The sequence below is a fragment of the Aaosphaeria arxii genome (genome assembly GCF_010015735.1).
Source record: "Aaosphaeria arxii CBS 175.79 unplaced genomic scaffold BU24scaffold_4, whole genome shotgun sequence".
Lineage (NCBI taxonomy): Eukaryota > Fungi > Ascomycota > Dothideomycetes > Pleosporales > Aaosphaeria > Aaosphaeria arxii.
This window is the reverse complement of record NW_022983477.1, coordinates 634,132-653,154: the sequence shown is the minus strand read 5'-3', so window position 1 is coordinate 653,154 and position 19,023 is coordinate 634,132. Positions and strand designations below refer to the sequence as shown.

The 19,023-nt window shown below is 50.9% G+C and overlaps 6 protein-coding genes across 6 annotated transcripts; 3 read left to right on the top strand and 3 right to left on the bottom strand.

Moving 5' to 3' along the window:
• Nucleotides 1–3,091: 3,091 nt before the first annotated feature.
• Nucleotides 3,092–4,585, bottom strand: BU24DRAFT_178206 (uncharacterized protein). The gene has a single exon (XM_033521585.1). The coding sequence runs from the start codon at nucleotides 4,493–4,495 to the stop codon at nucleotides 3,557–3,559; it is 939 nt and encodes a 312-aa protein (XP_033383771.1). The 5' UTR covers nucleotides 4,496–4,585; the 3' UTR covers nucleotides 3,092–3,556.
• A 1,275-nt stretch (nucleotides 4,586–5,860) lies between these two features.
• BU24DRAFT_346506 (uncharacterized protein) lies at nucleotides 5,861–11,227 on the top strand (the record flags this gene model as incomplete). The annotated part of the gene is made up of 2 exons (XM_033523489.1): nucleotides 5,861–8,047; nucleotides 8,114–11,227. The coding sequence occupies 2 exons, from the start codon at nucleotides 5,861–5,863 to the stop codon at nucleotides 11,225–11,227; spliced, it is 5,301 nt and encodes a 1,766-aa protein (XP_033383770.1).
• An 806-nt stretch (nucleotides 11,228–12,033) lies between these two features.
• Nucleotides 12,034–13,523, top strand: BU24DRAFT_421733 (Isy1-like splicing factor). The gene has a single exon (XM_033527794.1). The coding sequence runs from the start codon at nucleotides 12,393–12,395 to the stop codon at nucleotides 13,149–13,151; it is 759 nt and encodes a 252-aa protein (XP_033383769.1). The 5' UTR covers nucleotides 12,034–12,392; the 3' UTR covers nucleotides 13,152–13,523.
• Nucleotides 13,464–15,401, bottom strand: BU24DRAFT_441155 (t-complex protein-like protein 1). Its single transcript, XM_033530422.1, has 3 exons — nucleotides 15,308–15,401; nucleotides 14,877–15,247; nucleotides 13,464–14,819 (listed from the first exon to the last, which is right to left on the bottom strand). The coding sequence occupies exons 1-3, from the start codon at nucleotides 15,364–15,366 to the stop codon at nucleotides 13,582–13,584; spliced, it is 1,668 nt and encodes a 555-aa protein (XP_033383768.1). The 5' UTR covers nucleotides 15,367–15,401; the 3' UTR covers nucleotides 13,464–13,581.
• A 694-nt stretch (nucleotides 15,402–16,095) lies between these two features.
• On the top strand, nucleotides 16,096–17,446 carry BU24DRAFT_491672 (50S ribosomal subunit L30). The gene is made up of 3 exons (XM_033533823.1): nucleotides 16,096–16,169; nucleotides 16,221–16,939; nucleotides 16,999–17,446. The coding sequence occupies exons 1-3, from the start codon at nucleotides 16,124–16,126 to the stop codon at nucleotides 17,299–17,301; spliced, it is 1,068 nt and encodes a 355-aa protein (XP_033383767.1). The 5' UTR covers nucleotides 16,096–16,123; the 3' UTR covers nucleotides 17,302–17,446.
• BU24DRAFT_491671 (GroES-like protein) lies at nucleotides 17,138–18,943 on the bottom strand. Its single transcript, XM_033533822.1, has 4 exons — nucleotides 18,534–18,943; nucleotides 18,456–18,473; nucleotides 18,293–18,401; nucleotides 17,138–18,229 (listed from the first exon to the last, which is right to left on the bottom strand). Exons 1-4 carry the CDS (start codon nucleotides 18,664–18,666, stop codon nucleotides 17,470–17,472), a joined length of 1,020 nt encoding a protein of 339 aa, XP_033383766.1. The 5' UTR covers nucleotides 18,667–18,943; the 3' UTR covers nucleotides 17,138–17,469.
• Between the last annotated feature and the right edge of the window lie 80 nt (nucleotides 18,944–19,023).

Here is a 19,023-nt window from a genome sequence, read left to right as displayed (position 1 = left end):
TGGTGCAGGCGAGGGGTGGTGGTAGTGGTGGTGGTGGTGGAAGTACTCCGTAATTTGGGGTCGATCAACGAACTCGTGGTCGACGGGGGGAGGAAGGGAGTATGAAAGAAAGGGAGGTGTTGTGATTGAGGAAGGGATAATAGTAAGTAAGCAATGATGTGTGATTTTGAGTCAAGAAAAGATTGATTAAGTGATGAGCCTAAAACTCTGCTGCTCACAAGAGGAGGGAGGAGACAAGAATAGTGTGGTACCGCCGGTATAGTTAGAGTGGGATGGGATGGGATGGGACTGGAAGCGGAAGCGGAGCGGAAGCGTCGAGGGGCAGAACTAGAAGTTACAAGTCGAGTACTCGGACGCAGTCACGCAGTGCAGTGGACACAAACGGTGTGAAAGGCTGTGGAAGCTGCTAAAAGGTACTAGATGAGTTACTAGTGATGCTAAGTATGTATACGAGTAGCAAGGTGGAACGTAACCTATCATCCGTTACCGTGATGAAGCAAGTTAGGAAGGTTAAGAAGGACAATATTAATTATTTCATGGGATGAATGGATCACGGATGGATCACGGAGGGATCATGGAGGGGGAGAGGATGGATGATTGATTCTCACGCCAAACCAGAAGCAGGAGGGAAGAACGGCCACGGCGGGACACAGTGGGGTCAGTTCAGGATTACCATCACAGTTCACAGTATGCCAACCAGGCAGAACAAGGTAAAACTCACAGATAGGCAACGGAATGGACCTTTCTAGACTTTCTAGACTCTCTCAAAAATATCCACTTTTACTCGACCTTGTTAGGGTTTTAGCTCCATCCTTAATCGTCTCACCAATTGAACATTACATACAATGATACAACACACCAGACAGATACATGGGAGGAATCTATACCCCTTCACCAAGTTATACACATGAATTATCAATTCCGCTATCATTGAACTCGGTGCACCGTACAACATGAAGTTTTCCTGCAGTCATCCATCACCTCCCACGTATGCCATTATGTTCGAGTCCACCGACAACTGTTGTGTCTGCAGCGGCTAAATCTTCCCACCATTCTCCACCTCACCCTCCCCTCCAATTCATTCATTCATTCATTCATCATCCTCACTTCACATGCTAAAATCCCTTTCAATCCAGTCATATCCAATCCAATGCATCTGATTCATCCCAACAATTCAAACAAAACACCCACCCAGCACACATTGTCCCAATACCTCAACCTACCAAATGAAGCAACAAGATGACGACGAGCGAGGGGGCGGTTGATCACCGAGTTCCCTAATGCGGCTATCCGAACCCACCATGCGATGCATATGCACAATGGGTGCACACCCGCACACTTATCTGCACCGATCTGCATTTTCCCTTTCCAGCAATCTATCGGACCGTCTGTGAATCCTTCTTCTCGTCTACCCATGAATGCAAGATTGTAAGTATGTGTGTAGTGTGTATGTGTGTATAATCTTCTAACTCGGTCGTCGCATATCTGTTCGAACAAATTCTATTCATCAGCCAGACTGTCCATTGATTGTCGCGATCAATATAACGGCCCGCCCCGCCAGTGGGTAATTAGGTATCCATTTCGTAGGCTACTATCTCCGTATATACTCATTTCGAGGGCTACCGCGTCAAATTGTCTACCTTCCAAGATTATCTACACTTGAACCTCGATGCCCCTTAAACCCAGTGATATGAGACATTATTGCACTGACATCAGAGCTCGCTCATTCAGCCACCCTTATTCTACCCTCTCATAATCTATCTATGTGAGGAATTGCTTATCCTCCGTCGTTGCAAACCAAGTTGCTCAACGGAGACCAGTCATCGTTACTCTGTTACACCGTCTGAAAGTAGACTGTTGGCGGGCCAATCGAGACTAGAAGACCATCTATCTCCTCGCCAACAGTCGATTCCATTAAAAATGTCCTCTCAATATAGGTTCCGCTATTAAGCACCTGTGTAACTACAATTGCATGTTGGTTACATAACCCCACATGGCAGATGTCTCCGCTCAAGTGAATTCACCTTGAATCAAGAAGACCTCTTAAGTAACACCGTCCTGATCTACTTAACAATACTACATCCCAACATGTCAGAACACAAACCCCCATTAACGGAAGAAGAAATCATGAACCACCCCCTAGTACACAAGTCCCCGACTCCACAAGATAACTAGGCACTAACGCAAGATAGATGCTGGAGTTCAAAGCAGCAGCTCGAGAGTGTTTAGAGTATGACCCAACCGGGACGATTTTGTATCATGGGGTATATAAGGGTGTGGGCAGGATGAAGATCACATTGGAGTCTTGCTGATTGGGTTCTAGCTATATTTTCCAAAGAGCGTATATCTATTAGTTCAAAGGCTCTAGCAGAAGCTCATAGGTTGGGTCAACTTAAGACTGAGCAGCAATCTGAGGGACAACCTGAGCAAAATGTCGAGCAACAACCTGACCATCAAATTGACCGGCACCCCAACCAACACACCGACCTCCCAACCGAGCAACAAATCGACCATCAAGTGGAGCAGCAGATCCAGCAGCAAATCGCCCTTCGAATCGAACAACAAACCGAGAAACAACCCTAAGCCATCAAAATATCCTCCAGTGAACAAAGATCATGAAACATAGATACCGGGAAGGCAGGAGAAAGATGTAATAGGAATAGGTCTTCTTCATACGATACAGATAATTTACCTAGGTAGGTACAAGAAAAAATATAGCGTATAGATACAGCTCTGCTGTTTCTTCATCCGTGTACTATATATTAGGAGGTAGTGAGGAAGATTTTTGATTATACGATCAATTGTCTATAGATCTAAACCAACTTTCTATCCCAGTACCAGCAGTAGTAACACATATTATACACAAATACTATCACCGTGTTAACATATCCAACGCCACGCCACCTCATTCACACCTCCGATCCATACCTCACAAACTAAACCACACACTAGCGGACCCTAGAAACTCTCGCGCTAAGATTTCCAGGGTGGGTCACAATCGGCACGCGGCGCCCACGTTGGCAGACGGGAAAGAAAAGAGCTAGAATAAGAGACGGGATTACAGAAGAGGAAAGTTTTTTCTTCTTCTCCACTATGTGGGTGGTTTGGTATCTGTTTGATTGGATTATGCGCTAGGGTTAGGTCGCTATTGTACAGGCTGGTGATGGATGCTGGGTATATGTGAGAGTGTGGTTTATTGTCCAGGCGCTAAGGGTATGATTCCGATATAGATGTCTTGTCTGGACAAGAATATCGCTAGACGTGCAGATTGGGGTCTTCTATTCTCTAGGCTGAACTTGCTTGGGATATGTACGAAGTTTGTTCTTCGACATGTGCAAGAAGTCGGTGATGTTGCGCCAGCCGGAAATGCAGGGTGTTGTGGGAACCTGCATACGATTGGCTATGCTTTGAGACCTGATGCTGGAGTCGTTAAATCCAGGGCTTCGAAGCAAGATTGCCTCCATTTCTCGCAGCATGGGTGTTATCCCAATGCATGGGCCGTGTAGTATTCGTCAAATACTGTCGGTGTATGAGATGCGTCAATCTCGGAGTTATCTTAGGCGGCGGCGTCTGCTTCCTCCTGTTTCTTCTTTTCCTCTTCTTCGGCCTTCTTCTTGTCCTCATACTTCTGTTTCTTTTCGAGCAGCCTTCGTAGATTTTTTGCGGTGTTGAATATCCCATTTGTCTTCTCGTTGCATGCAGCACACGTCGGGTCCTTGCGATACCGCTTCAGAGCGCAAGACTCGCAGAAATAGTGACCACACTTGGTCACGATAGGAGTCTTATACGAATTCTTGCAGATGATGCAGGCGAAAGGAATCTTGTCCAACAGCGCGGCATCGAACTCGTCCTCTTTCTGTTTGGCGTCCCTGTTCGCCGACGCCACGACCGTTCCCCCCGGTTGCTTGCCCTTGTTGGAGAGCTCCCAATCTCGGTCCAACTTCCATCCTGCCGCGTAGTCCTCGCGGGCGTGCAGAAACTTGCAGCTGTCGCCGAAACCGCAGAATCCAGTTTGTTTGTAATCCTTACACACGTCCGGCGCATAGTCTGTGAATGTGACCGTTCGGACGTTGGACGAGGACTTCATCGGCCCAACTTGGCGCTTTGGCGCATCGGGTTTTGTCTCGATCAGCGAGTTGGTAGGTTTCGTCGAGCGCGTGGTGCCGAGCAGGTTCTTCGAGCTCAATGTGTCGTTGGCGTTCTCTTCGTACCAGTTTGATTGTTTTGTCGCATCGCTGCTGGCTTCAATGACTGCGCTTCGGTCTGCTTCGTATTTGGTGGTGCCCAAGTCGGCGGCGGTGGCGTTCTTTTGGTTTGCTGTGGATGCTTTGAGAGCATTGCCTTGGATCTTCCGCTTCTTCACAACACGGCCATCATCGCCATCACTGTCGGAACCGGAGGACGAGTCTGAACTGTTGGTCGGAGGTGGAGGTGCGGCCTTGCGAGCGACGCCCTTTGGTGCGCGTTTCTTGAATGTTACGACGGGGCCGTCCATTTGTGTGAATTGGAGATGTGGAGAGTGTCTTGAATGTGGAGTACGGGAGCACTTTTTGAAGGTTGACGTCGATCCTATGGAAAGTTCTCGCCAAGACGGTGGCTGAGAAATACGAATTGTAATGGTCACGTGATGAATGGCGAAGATAGCCCATCGGGATTGGTGGAGACCTGGTCGTTAGGCAAGATGACTCGTATCGTTTTGTTTTGTTCATCTGGCGACATGACATGACATGACATGCATGACAGCAACAGTCATGAAGAGACTCACTGTCCGATAATTACAAGCGATCCATCTGAAGCTGAATGCCAGGTTTTTCAGCACGCCAGTGGAGTCGCGTACTGATTTACAAGTAATACTAAACTACACAATACATGTTCCAGTCTGCTTATGGACCAACTGGGCGCTCAACCATACCCCTTTTTGATGTTTGTTTGTATATCCTTAAATTACCAACACGGTAACGGTAGAACTGTTAGTGGGGTCGTCGCGCTCTCCGTTCTCTCAGCGTGCACCACCGCGTCATCCGTCCAATTGCAGCCTGAAAACATCAATGACGAAAATACATCATCTGTTTATGTTTGGTGTTGTCTAAAACCGTCTCATGTAGCGCCATGGATAGGTCGACGAGTGTGGCTGCTGTGGACCAATTGCTCTGCCCAGCTGGTAGTTTAATGAAGCCGTCTAGGGCGACAAGTTGAATCATTCAATGCCCTTGGTCGCGGAAGCGCACAGACCCTGATTTCTCTCTCTCTTCCATGCAAAACAACACACGTTCCCAATAATCTCGCTCGCTCTTCTTGCTGCCGCTGCTGTCTCTTGCTTCTGCCTCCGTCTCTTTGTCTCTCTACCATCTTCCTTGCCCTTTTCTTCGTCACTCTCTCATCTCTTCCTCCGTCGAGCGCTGTCCTGGGGATGCGCTGTCGTTTCGTCATTCAGGCGTGACGCAAACGCGTTCGAGCATCCCGGACTCCCCTCCCCAACATCTGCGAACCGCCGCCCCATCGGCCATCATCCAGCTGGAGATCCCGAACGCATCTCTTGCAAGTTGCGCATCGCTCAGGCCACATCCGACGTCCTTTCCATCACTGCTTGCCTGCATCTCATTCATTGTCTTTCCTTCAGACCTGGTCCTTTTTGCCTTTTTTGCCCTATAGTAATACTTCTTGATCCTCCCTTATTTCGCTTCTGCGCCTCCGTTCTGCACACCTGCCTAGATTGTCGACGAAAGCACGGTGATTCTACTCTCACCACATAATTCACCCATCCACCTCGGCATTTACGCATCCATCCCTAATCATTCAGATCGGATCATATTTTGGACATTGTGTTATGGGTTGTTGATCTAGCGAGCCACCGACGAAGATGGCGACCACTCTGAAGAATCCCTCAGGCGCATTCGCTGCGGACGAGAACAACGGATCCGACCCTTTCCTTACAACTACACAAGATACGCAGAGGCAGCGTTATTCCGCTTTCGATGCTTCCCAATTCTCTCTCTACCTGGACGGGTCTCCCGAGCAGGCCAGGCGCGCATTGCAAGCCCACCTTTCGGAAACCACACGCAGGCTGCAGGAAACGTCCCAGCTCGGCAATGCTCTCGTGCAGCAACGAAAGGAGTTGGAGGAGAGACTGAAGGAAGTGGAGAAACAGCATGAAGACAACGATATCGGTCCAGAGCTGCGCCAGAGGCTCGCCGAGCTCGAAAAGGAGTTCCACGAGGTTGGTCGGGAAACTGCGAGAACCTTTCTCCCCAAGTCCCGTGTCTCAAGTGGGGAGGCACCAGACAGCACAGTTGGTGCTTCTGTGTACTCCAGTGAGGCTCAACATTCTCCCACCAAAGTCAGCGTTCCTTCGCGGAAACAGAGAAACCAGCAGCCAAGCCGCGTGAACGACATCGCCCTTGCCACCGAAATATCTACCTCGTTGCTCTCTCAGCTGAGAGATCTACAGGCTGTGCTCCTCGAGAAAGAAGAGGCGCTTAAGGCTGTTGATCTAGACAGATCGCAGCTAGAGGTTGAAGTGGAGGGTCTCTCCCAGAGACTGCGGACTTTAGACGAAAGTGAATCACGGCTAAAAGACGTCAATTGGAATCTGGAAACCCAAGTCCGAGAATTCGAGGCCCAGAGCAAGGCGTCCGCTGACAAGGAGCATCGTTTGAACCATACTCTGAACCAAGCCAGGACTGAGAAAGCTGCTCTGGAACGTGAAGTAGAGGAAGTGAAACAACTCTATGCCAAATTACAGAATGATCATGTATTCTCTGCCAAACACCATGAGACAGAACTGTCTGGTCTTCGACGAAACGTCAGTATGGGAGAGACCGAACGAGGTGCCCTTCAACGTAAATTAGAAGAACTCGCCACTCAGAATCAAGACCTGGCAAGAGCAGTAGCATATCGTGTGAGGAACGAAGATCTGTCAACAGCTGATGAAGGGTCTGCGGATGACGGTGCCGAGGAAGGTGACACAATTACTCCAGAACATTCTCCACCCCCTTCACCAAGCAAGGCTACCCCGCGACATGGACAGCTGGAGTCCGAGACCTTGAAGCATTCGCTTCACCATGCTCATCGTATGATCCAGCAGCTGAAGAACAACATCCATCGTGAAAAGACAGAGAAGATAGAATTGAAACGTATGCTTCAGGATGCTCGAGATGAGCTGGAAACTAACCGCAGCGCACTCAACGGTCCAGGAAGTGCCAGCAAACGTCGCAAGAACGATAAAGACGTATTCAAGAAGCCTGCGCGACCAGACCGTCTCGGAGCTCTGCGTACCGATAGCCATGAAGTCATCGATGATGAGGAGTGGGAAGAGCATGATGGGCATCAACAGACTCCTAGCCGCAAACCAAGGGGCGCCGAGCCCGTCCCAGGAGCATTCCCAAGTGGCTTCAGCTCTGCCGCCGAATCTGGCACAGATGCATTCGAGACCGCCAATGAAACCTCGGATGCTTTCGAGACTGCCAACGAACGCGATGGAACCACGACAGAAACCGATGCTTTCCAGACGGGAGCGGAGACGCTTGACGGCGACAGCTCAGACGATCTCACCGAGACTGAAGCTGGACCGTCAGGTACTGTTCGCATCAGGAGGCCCACCACTATTGGCAGGGTCGGTCGACAGAATTCAATTCAAAGCACTGCCTCGACATCTGCCGACGAAGAGGACCTAAGCTACAAAACGCCGAGCCAATCTCAGCAGCAACGTTACAAGATGAAGTTCCGACAACCTGCTGGCCGTAAATTAGGTACTCCTCGATCGAGCCAGGACCTCTTCGCAGACACCCCTCCAGGCTTGAAGGACTCGCCCGCCAGTTTCATCAGCGACAGCAGAAACAGCACTCCAGCCCAGGGCAAGAGCCTGTTTGCTGAACTCGGCAACCTTAGTGGGGAGAGTGAGGATGGAAGCGTTGCTGATGGTACCCCAAGTCGATCTCTGTTGCTATCTCCTGAGTCTTCGCCCGATACTTCACGCAGATCTGTAAGGAGCCGATCGCCTCTTACATCCGATTCATCGTCAACCAGAATTGAAATGGTTGACTCGGGAGTCATGACGGACCCTTGGGGATCACTTATGGCCAAGTTCCTAAGTGTCTCTACACTCGCTACCCAGCATACGCAGCCACAGTCTCCAGTGCCCCAATCTTTGGGAGTGTCTCAATTCTCCTCGCAAGATACCGTCCCCGTATCTCCTCCACGTCCCACACTGCAGATCTCGTCATTCTCTACCAATGATACTGTACCTGTCATTCCGGAGCAAGCTATGCTTGAGATCTCATCGTTCTCTGCGCAGGACACAACGCCTGATATTCCCACGCCGCCCACCCTAGCGAAGTCTTCGTTGACCGCGCAGGGTACTTCACCCGTGGCACCACACCGACCACTCCACTTGTCCCAAGTTTCAACGCAGGACACGGAGCCTAAGGACGCTGATCGACCTCTTCATCTATCACAGCTGTCATCACAAGACACTGCCCCTGTGTTCCCTGTACCTCCGTCATTGAAGGTTTCCACGCTCTCGTCACAGGGCACTGATCCGCTTTCACCGGTCGTTGAGACGATTGTTCCCCCGTCCTTGAACGTCTCAACGATCTCTCACCAGGGAACCGACCCAGTCGAGCCAACAGTGCCAGCTCTACCATCAAATACGCTGCTGTCTTCAGTTGCTGCTCAAGGTACGGAGCCTTTGGAAGCTACAACATCCAATGCAAATGTTGCGGCAGCGATCCATCATGACCGATCCATCGATTCCACAGAAATAATCGAAGAGCAACGCGGGGTTCCTCTGCAGTTATCTTCGCTTTCATCACAGGCGTCCCTGCCTCATGAGCCATCGCGACCGTCCCTTTCGAGATCTGCAATATCGTCCTCATACGCTACAGATCCCTCCGAGGCTGTGCCGCGTCCTCAACTCTCGAAGTCTACTGTCACTTCCTCGTACGATAGCGAGCCATTTGATGCACCCAAGCCTGCTGCACCTCAACTCTCTGTTATTTCTCACCAGGCAACTGAGCCTGTTGAGGCTGCTCTCCCACCTCAATCTCAACTTTCAGTGCACTCAACTTTGTTCACTGAGCCAATTGAGGCTGCTAAGCCGCCCAAAAACCAACTAGCAGCTGTCTCCAGCCTGTACACAGAGCCGATCGAAGTCGCAAGGCCGGCTCACCCCAAGCTATCTGCACTTTCCAGCCAGTTCACGGAGCCAGTTGAACCTCCCAAACCCGCACCTTCGCGTATTTCGATCCAGACGTCACAGGCCACCAGGCCCGTTGAACCACCAAGACGCCCGCTTCCTCAATTCTCTGCGCTTTCGGTGCAGCAAACCATACCTATCCAACAGCCACAAGTACAAAACAGGTTTTCGAACGTGATGGTTCTTCAAAATACCCAGCCTGAATCGCCTACTCTTCCTGCCTTCCTTCCCAGCCCAAGCAGGCCATCGACGGCGAACCGAGACGTGCCACATGGCCTGTCGTACTCAAATGTCCATGCACAAGAAACAACACCTGAAACGCAGTCCAGGCCGACCACTGCACACCGATCCGTTCCTCCAGTACTAGCTGCCTTCAATGCTGGGCAGTCTGCTTCTGAATCGAGTGGGTATTTCGGTTCTGTGCCTTCGGTACCCGAGAACACGGCAAACGAGGCTCGTGGCACCCGAGCACCACTCAGTCCGATATCTGCCAATGCTACTTCGCAAGACCGCGATACTTCCTCTACTAAACCTCACCTGTCCGTGGCTGACGAAGGTACTCAAACCATGGTATCCGCAGAACAGATGGAGAAATTGTTCGCTCTTAGAGTGAGCCAACGGAATTCTACCATCGCTGGAGCGGCAATTGAAAGGACAATGTCCCCGCCGGCCTCTCCAAGACGCAACTCCAACGAACAAAGAGTTCCCAGACGCCCTGGAAGCTCATCCAGCATACGCTCTCGCATCGGCGACGCACCGCCTTTGCCAGCTGATCACAGGGAAGTCATTGCCGCTGCAGCCCTTAAAGTACCTTCAAGAGCAGTGACACCGCCAACATCTTCCGGAAGCATGGGCCCGCCAGGAATGCCTGCGTCCGCGTATAAGAAACGTCCGCAGACACCTACGCTGAAGACGAATTTACCTGCTACCCCCAAGACGGGCGGTACGACACCTCGTCCTCGTTATGCAACTCAGCGTGGAGACACTGGCAGAAGCGGCGCTTCGTCTCCTGCAATAACACATCGCTCATCCATGTCGTCCTTCACTTCAGAAGTCGAACAGAGGTTCCAACCGCACGCGAACCCATTAGCTACAAGTGCATTCGACCCTCAGACTACAGACCCGCGAATGATCCAAGCTATCACACAGACCATGATTGGAGAATTCCTCTGGAAATACACCCGGAAGGCTGGCAGTGGCAACATGTCCGAAAAGCGCCACCGTCGTTTCTTCTGGGTTCATCCTTACACTCGCACCCTGTACTGGAGCGAGCAGGATCCAGCCAGTGCTGGAAGAGCTCAATTGAAAGCCAAGAGCGTGGCGATAATGGCGGTCGAAGTCGTCACAGATGACAATCCCTATCCCCCGGGTCTACACCGCAAGAGTCTTGTTGTGCACACCCCTGGTCGCAGCATCCAGTTCACCGCCACAACCAGCCAGCGTCATGAGACTTGGTTCAATGCACTCTCTTATCTTCTGATGAGAGTAGATGAGGGACAAAACGAGCAACATGCGGGTACTGATGAAATTCAAAATGAGTTCAACCCTACCTTCCGAAGTATGTCTCGCCAAACTGGTCGGTCAAAAGCATCCATGTCCTCGCATTACAGCAGACGCCCTACATCGCCACACCATGCACAGATACCTACACTTCGTCCTGCGTCCGCATCGCAGCAACGAGCTGCATCGACCGAACCAGGCCAAGAACGCCCGTCTGGACGTCTGAGCAGCCTGAGTGGAAAATTCCGAGATTCATTCTCAAGCCGAAGGAGCAGGACTAACGGCGTTGCCACATATGAACAGCCTGAGCGTGACTCTAGGCTAGATATGGCCGAGCAAATGGCCGAGCAGAGCATGCAGGAAGATCAGTTGATCAATGTTAGAGCCTGCTGTGATGGCAAGCATGATGTCGGCCACCTCCACACGCTAAAGGCTCGCCACAGTTCTTTCACACGCGCTTCGCTGACTGCGTCCATGAACTCTCGGTCACAATCACGAACCAGCACTCGACAAGATCATCATGGCGAGGCTTGACCTTCAAACGAACCTGACATAATAAGATCGGCCGCCGGCCATTGATCTATTTCACTTCCCTTTTCATATCACCTTTTTGCACCACGGTGCTCACATAGTCAACTGACTCGCAAACCCTTTTCATACAATCGCAAGCGTGTATAACTTCCGAAATATTCATTTTCCTATGTCACCTTCAACCACGGTTCTCCTTGGACATTGTTTCTTGATTTGGGTCATAGGATGAGGACACTCAGCTTGGATAACAACTGGGCTCGGCGTTTGGCACGGACACGTTGGATCATCGAATTGCCAGCTGTGTAAATACGTGATGGCATTGGTACACTGAGATGACACGGCAGAAAAGCTCTGCGCCTGATGACAACTTCCGTTATCTGCCTTTCTTCATCTAATAACCTTATCCTCGACACAATAATATCCACATCGGCGGTACTCTCTTCTCTCCACCCTCTCCTTCAGTCAGTCGCTCACTAAGCATATTTTTCTTTTGGAGGAGAACCACTCCATAGCTGTGTAATGTCTTCGTTCGCCGGATTAGGAAAGCCACTGATCTAGCTTAAGTACTGCCTTTAATGAAAAGAAAAGATCTAAATTGCAAGTCAGAGGCCCTGCTGATACTTCGTGATGAAAAGAACAGTCATACAAAATGCATGAACACCTCATCCCCTTACCAGAAACCAATTTCACTATCCCTGAAACCTTCATTTAGCATATGCAGGGCTGGCTGCATGGGGCCATGGGGTTGCGAAACAGTGACATCGCCAAGCGCCGTTCTGCCACCGCCTTGAGACGCTCGTCCCAAAACACCAAGACCAAACTTTCCTTCCCATCCAACGCGTCCGAGAAGCTTCTTCACTTTTCTAACCCACCATCGCCACTGCGCGCACCGAGCATAAACATTTCTTTCCACGGTTTTCCCTAGTCTGCAGGCAGCTTTTGCTTTAATTAGATCGCTTTTTCACCACCATCCGACCCACGGCCTCTACGTGCCTCTGCCTAATCTCCTTACACTCAACCCCCGACACAAGAAGCACAAGACAGCAAACCATCCCTCCCGAACAATCCGTTACACACCAAAAGGAGCGCAAACCCTAGACCACCAGCCCCATCATCACCATCTCGATCCAACCTTCCATCCACAACCCACAGTCACACCACCGCAATCATGGCGCGCAACTCCGAAAAAGCGCACTCGATGCTCTTCCGCTTCCGCGCGCAGCAAGCCGCAGAAGCGGGCATCATCGACATATCGCGCGCACGACGGCCCAAGCTCATAACCTCCATCACGTCCATCCCAACATGCGAGAAGTGGCGGTCGCAGGTGCTCAAGGAGATCTCGCGCAAGGTGACCAAGATCCAAGACGACGCGCTGTCGGACTTCCAGATCCGCGACCTCAACGACGAGATCAACAAGCTGATGCGCGAGAAGCACATGTGGGAGCACCAGATCCGCAGCCTCGGGGGCCCCAACTACATGCGCGGCGGGAGGGTGCTGGATGAGGACGGTAGGGAGGTGCCTGGTGGAGGGAAGGGGTATAGGTATTTTGGCCGCGCGAGGGAGTTGCCGGGTGTGAAGGAGCTTTTTGAGAGGCAGGTTAGGCCCGAGGACGAGAAGGATGAGAATAGGGAGAAGAGGAGCGAGTTGAGGCAGAAGGTCGATGCGGCGTATTATGGGTATAATTTGGATGAGGAGGATGGTGCGCTTTTGGCGTACGAGCGCGCGAAAGAGAAGGAAGCGTGGGATAACTTCATGATGCTTGATGATGAGGTCGCTGATGGCGCGGTGGTGAAGGCTGGCAAGGAGTGGATCGAGATACCTGGGGACGCTGGAGATGGCGTAGCTTGGAGGTTACCCAGTCTCGAGGAAGTCGACCAGGAGTTACTGGAACGACGAAGGAGGAAGCTTTTGGAGAAGCTTGGATGAAGAAATGATGTACGGTTTTGGGTAGAATCATCGCATCCTACCAAATCTGCGACTTTTTTCTTTTTCGGGTGGTAGGCGGCGTTATAGGAACCAGATCGTACCCAGGTATCGGGACAGGGAATGGAAAGGGGCAGACTGATACCCTTTGTCGGATGCCGGCAGAAGCTCCTTTGTAATATCAATATGACTTAAACCAACTTTTGGCGCAGGGATTACTGCGACTCAAAGGAAACACTCCAATGCGGGCTAGATTTCTCACTTTTGTCTACATAGCAGCAGCAGCAACAGCAGCGTGGGGAGTCAGCAGAAGAAAAGTCTTGTACAGCTCAAGGTTATTATATAAAACCTCAAATCAGCTCTGTTTGTGGTCTAATATTTTTATGAGTGCTATTTATCTCATGATACATTGTTCCATGGCGCAGTGAATCGTCTAGTCATCGTTGTCCCAGTTACCCTGCTGGGCCTTTCCGGGCATCTTGGGTCCACCTGCTTGCCTGGCGACAATGATCTGGTCGACGCTGAGCACCGTCCTGGCAGCGTCCGTGGCAAGCTTAACGGCCCAGCTCTTGCTGACCCAGAGGTCGAGGATGCCTTCAGCCTTTGCGTCGAGGGTGCCCGTGTTGTCATCGTTCTCAATGTCGACACCGACGCTCCACTCGTCGTCCTTGCGGCCCTTCTGTGCGGCGTGGGCGGTGTATAGTCTGCTGAGAACCTCGGTGGCGTCGAGTCCGGCGCTCTCGGCGAGTGTTCGTGGGATGACTTCGAAAGCCTCGCCGTACTTCCTTATGGAGTATTGAGAGAGACCAGGAGTCTTATCGGCAAGATTGGTAATGCGCTCGATGATTTGCATCTCGGTGGCGCCTGCACCGGGCACAAGGCGGGCGTCTCTGGTGATGGCCTTGACGACGTTGACACCGTCGTCGATGGCACGCTCGACGTCATCGAGGTGGTTCTGGGTGGCTCCTCGGAGGACGAGGGTCGCTGTGCGGGTCTGCTCGTTCTCTTGCCTGAAGACGGTGACACGGTCGCCGCCGATCTCCAAAGTCTCAACAACGTCGATGCTGCCCATCTCATCTGGCATGGGTGCTCCGAGGCGGGCAAGCGGTGTGGCGCCGACGACTCTGCATAACCGGCGGAGTTCGAATTTAGAGAGAATCTTGATGACGAGGATGTTGTAGCGGTTGAGGTAATGTTGTGCTAGTTCGCCGATAGTTGATCCTGCAACAATTACCCTAAGGCCAGAGTCGTGGAGCTCCTTGATGATGGTCTCGATCTGGTTCTCCTCTCCCTTTGTGAAGTCAAGCATCTCCTTGGCGTTGTGAAGTAGGACCGTTCCCTTGGTCTCCGTCTGTGAAATGTCGATCGGGCATGAGAAGACTGCGACCTTGGCCTTAGTTGCTTTCTTGATGGTGCCCTCTGGTTCTCTTGGGAAAACCATGCCCCTGACGACCTTGCTCTGCTCCAAACCGCCACCCATGATCTTGACTACTCGGATGTTGTCAACATTGAAGTTTACCGGGTTCTTGGGGAGAACCGCAAGGACGGCTTCTGCAACAAGATTGGAGAGGAAGTCTTCGCTGCCACACTGCTTGGCTGCTACAACGGTGCGGATGGCTTTGCTGAGCTCTTCTTGGGACCGGATGTCCTCCACCTTATCACATACCAATTCTACACCATATTGTCAGTTATAAGTTATAGCCTCCATTTGTGTCTCATCCCACATACCCTCCAAGAAAGTCTGTGCCGCCGCCGCTGCCTTCTCGTATCCAAGGACGATATCGCTGGTCTTCAAGCCCATTCTGATAAGTTCCTCGGCCTTCTTCAGAAGCTCTCCTGCGAGGATAATGACCATGTTGGTGCCATCGCCCATCTCCGCCTCTTGCTGTTGGCTGGCCATCACAAGCAATTTCGCTGCTGGGTGGACAACCTCGAGCTCCCGCAATATAGTTGCTGCGTCCGAAGTCACAATCATTTTTTGCAAATGATTTATGACAATCTTGTTTCGTCCATAGGGTCCGAGGGAGGTCTGAACGGTCTGGGCGATCGTGCGGCAAGCGTCAATATTACGAATAACTGCTCCATCTTCGGCATCATAACTGTTGTGGGGTGGTTAGATCTTGACGAAAGTAGGATGTAAATTCTTATATGGGTCGTACTTCTGATAGCCCTGCTTGAACAAGCCAGAGTTCGGGGCGTTGGGTATTGTGAGAGACATGTTGGCGGTATGTGAGGGGTATCTGTATCTGGGTGCCGCCTTGAAGCTCTTCGCGGGACAGGGACGCGTTCAAAAAGTTTAGGTCGCTCGGCACGGCGAAATTTATCACCGGTACAGCGTAAGTCGACCTTGGAATCAACGAGAACGTGTGATTGAGCAGGAGGTGTGTATCATGATGTTCTGTTTAGAATGTATTCGTGTCTCATGCGATGATTGTAGTTTTTACACTTTGACACCGCGTCGTACACCCGTACAACAAAGAACGAGTCCACAGTCTGTCCGAAGACATACGCGGTTCGCAAGTTCTGTATGAACAACGAACTTTGCCCATCGGCAGACAACATCACATTGCGCGAACATAATCCGCATTGCCATTATAAGGCCGTCACAATATCTATAGAGCTATGCTTTGAGTGCAATGTACAAGACAGAGCCGCGCAAAGGCATGTGAGCAAGTACTATCTAGCTGTACGCCTTGGGATTTTAATCGAAGGTACCGCTAGCGAAAAAGACTGCCCAGATTTCCTCTAGGCACTTGTAAATGACCAGAATTCCATGGTGAAAACCGAATATACTGGGGATAAGGAATAGTGCCGTAGAGAAAGAGAAGCTGTAAACAGAGAGTGGAGGAGATTTTTATGAGATTCCTGAAGCTTAGCGCCACACGTGACAACGCTAAACAGCACCTCCGACCCGAAACTTTTTGTGGTGAATGATCGCGAGATACAGGTAGCATAGCGACCACGGTGGTGCCGAGATGAATGCTGGACAACAGACAACAAGGCGATTGGCCTCGAAAGCGGGTAGGAGGAATTGATTGAATTATTTTCGAATTGAAAAACTAACAATCCAAGGTAACTCCGTATGCCGCTCATGCAAAGACTCCATCTCCCGTAGCAGTTATGCCACAGCAGCCGCTGCTGCTCAGTCCCAGGATGCGACACAGCAGAATGTCCCCCCAGTGACAGCCACTTCTCCGGGACAATCTTACGCAGTGAATGCTGGCGTCCTTTTATCTCGCCCGCCTCAAATAACACGCGACCTCCACCCCTTCGAATCCGCATTTTTCCTCTACCAACGCCGTCTGAACGAACGTCTTGCCCTTCCGTTCACGAGATACTTCTACTTCAAAAAGCGAACACCCGCCGACCTGGAATGGAAGAGGAAGATAAAGCAGCGATTGACCCCTGCCAGAGATATTGGAAGATATAAGGGCTATGGCGAGGAGGCTTGGAATGATGAGCTTTTGGTTGGTGCCCAGGAGAGCGAATTCGAACACCAGGTGGAGAGACTACTAGAAGATGCGGAGCATGGTGCTGAGCGACCTGGAGAGGGTGAAAATGCGGACGCCCAGGCCAATGCTGCTGCTGCAGAAGCCGGGAGACCCACGAAAAAGGTGGAACATGAAGTGGTGGAACGGCCAATGCCCAGGATAACTGAGGCTGACAAGAAGGGTGATGTCAAAAGCTTAAACCGTGCACTACAAAGAACATTATATCTCCTGGTCAAGGGCAAGGATGGCAAATGGACACTCCCACAGGATGTTATCGTCCAGAGGGAGACATTGCGCATGGTATGTTTAACCGTGAAAACATATATGTCTAAATGTTGTCATGCTAATATTTTATGCAGGCTGCAGAGCGTATTCTCACCCAATCTGGCGGTGTTAACATGAACACATGGGTACTTGGTAACGCCCCGGTTGGCCACTACCAGCACGACATTCTTCCTGAAACTCTGAAGACCGCCAAAAACCCGAACAACCTTGGCTCCAAGACGTTCTTCATGAAGGCTCGTATCATGGCCGGTCAGCTTGATCTCAAGCAGAACACTATGGGTCTGGCAGACTTCAAGTGGCTCTCCAAGGAGGAAGTCAAATCAGCAGTCGAGTTCGACTACTGGCGCCAAATCAAGAACATGTTGGCTGAGAGGTAGTCGGATTATGTAAGAGTCACTGTAGCATATTTGGAGTTGTTGTAGACAACACTGTATAGTATCTCAATTGAGCTGCATTGTTGGAGCTAATTGTATATCATGATTGTTAAGAATTCAAAAAGGGAACATCTTCCTCTACCACTCTATGACAAATTCGAACGGATAATCTTAAAGGGCAATGACAACCTTTGCGTAGCTGACGCCCTGTCTCAGCTTATCTAGACCCGATTGTACCTTGTCGAGCCCTCCTTCAATAACAATGGGGTCCGGCTTCGCCTGCAATTTGCCCGCTTCCAAGGCTGCGGGGACATACTTAGCCCACACTGCCTCGCCAACATAGCGATCTGCCAGACCAACTGAAGGTGCAAAAACGGGGGCACCCGTGATTCCCTCGGGCAAACCAGTCACCCTCGGGTTGACAGAGCCGTATTGCCCACCAAGCTTCTTGAAAACGGGCGTCCATGCCTTAACAGCATCTTCTGAGCCGATGCAGTCACAGACACCAGCAAACTCCGTACCTTGCAAAGCAGAAATGACATCATCGGCGACAGTGGGCGAGTTGTAGTCAAATACGTCACTAGCGCCCAATTCCTTCAATTTGGCGATGTTGTGCTTGCTGGCAACACTGACGACTTTGACGCCTGCGCCGACTGCCAGCTGGATAGCAGTCGCGCCTACAGAGCTCGAGCCGCCCCATACCAATACAGACTTGCCTGTGTTCTGGGGGGACGTGGATGTTGGCAATGGGAGAGCCAGCGCTTCCTTCTTGAATAGGCATGCCGCTGCAGTAGAAATGGCGAGGGGCAGCACGGCGGCGGATGCATAAGAGAGGGAAGAGGGAATCTTGGACACTACGATTGCGTTGATGGCGGAGTAGAGTTGGAAACCACCGTTTCTGGGAGCATTCGTCACGAGAGAAAAGGCGTGGCTAGTAGATTTACCTCATTAGCAGAGGCTCTTGGTTAAATGGATTCATAAAGTGCAAACATACCCAATGACTCGGTCTCCCTTCTTGACATGTGTGACGCCTTCTCCAACTTCGTGAACTTCTCCTGCAACATCCGTTCCGAGGACATTGGGATATTTCTGTAGGAAGAAGCCTTAATATTCTGTTAGTAGGTTTGCACTATTGCTCATTAACTATGTTACACTACCAGAGTCCTGGATTTTCCCTGAGAGAAGAGTTAGTTCACAGTTGCCAATGTTTGCACACGAGGAATGGTAATAGTTACAGTCTACAGGATTGACCGCCACAGCATGATTCTTGATGATGACCTCATTCGGTCCGGCTTTCGGTAGCTCTGCATCGTCAACCTTCAAAGGGTTGCCTTTGGCCTCTGTGATCCAAGCTGCCTTGTTGCTCATGATGTTTGAGTTTTCGGTTGTTGTCTGTGAGGAGTTTCCAATAAGAATGAGAATGGGTTGATGCAAAGACGATTTAACAAATTGAAGCTTGTTGTGTGCCCAGGTTCACGAGGTATTTATAAATATGGAGACCCTCTAACAGTGGGGATCCGTTTGCGGTCACACAGGTATGTAGTCGTGCCGTACCGAACCAAAGTAGTAGCAGCTACTTCCCCCGCAGACACATGGCAAGACCAACCATGCTCAACGCCGTTTATGTCCGAGATCTAACTTGTTGGGAAATCTATGAGAATTGTCGTGTAGAACAACTTCGTTGGAACGAATCGTTCATGACGCGGACATATGCCAATGGAGATA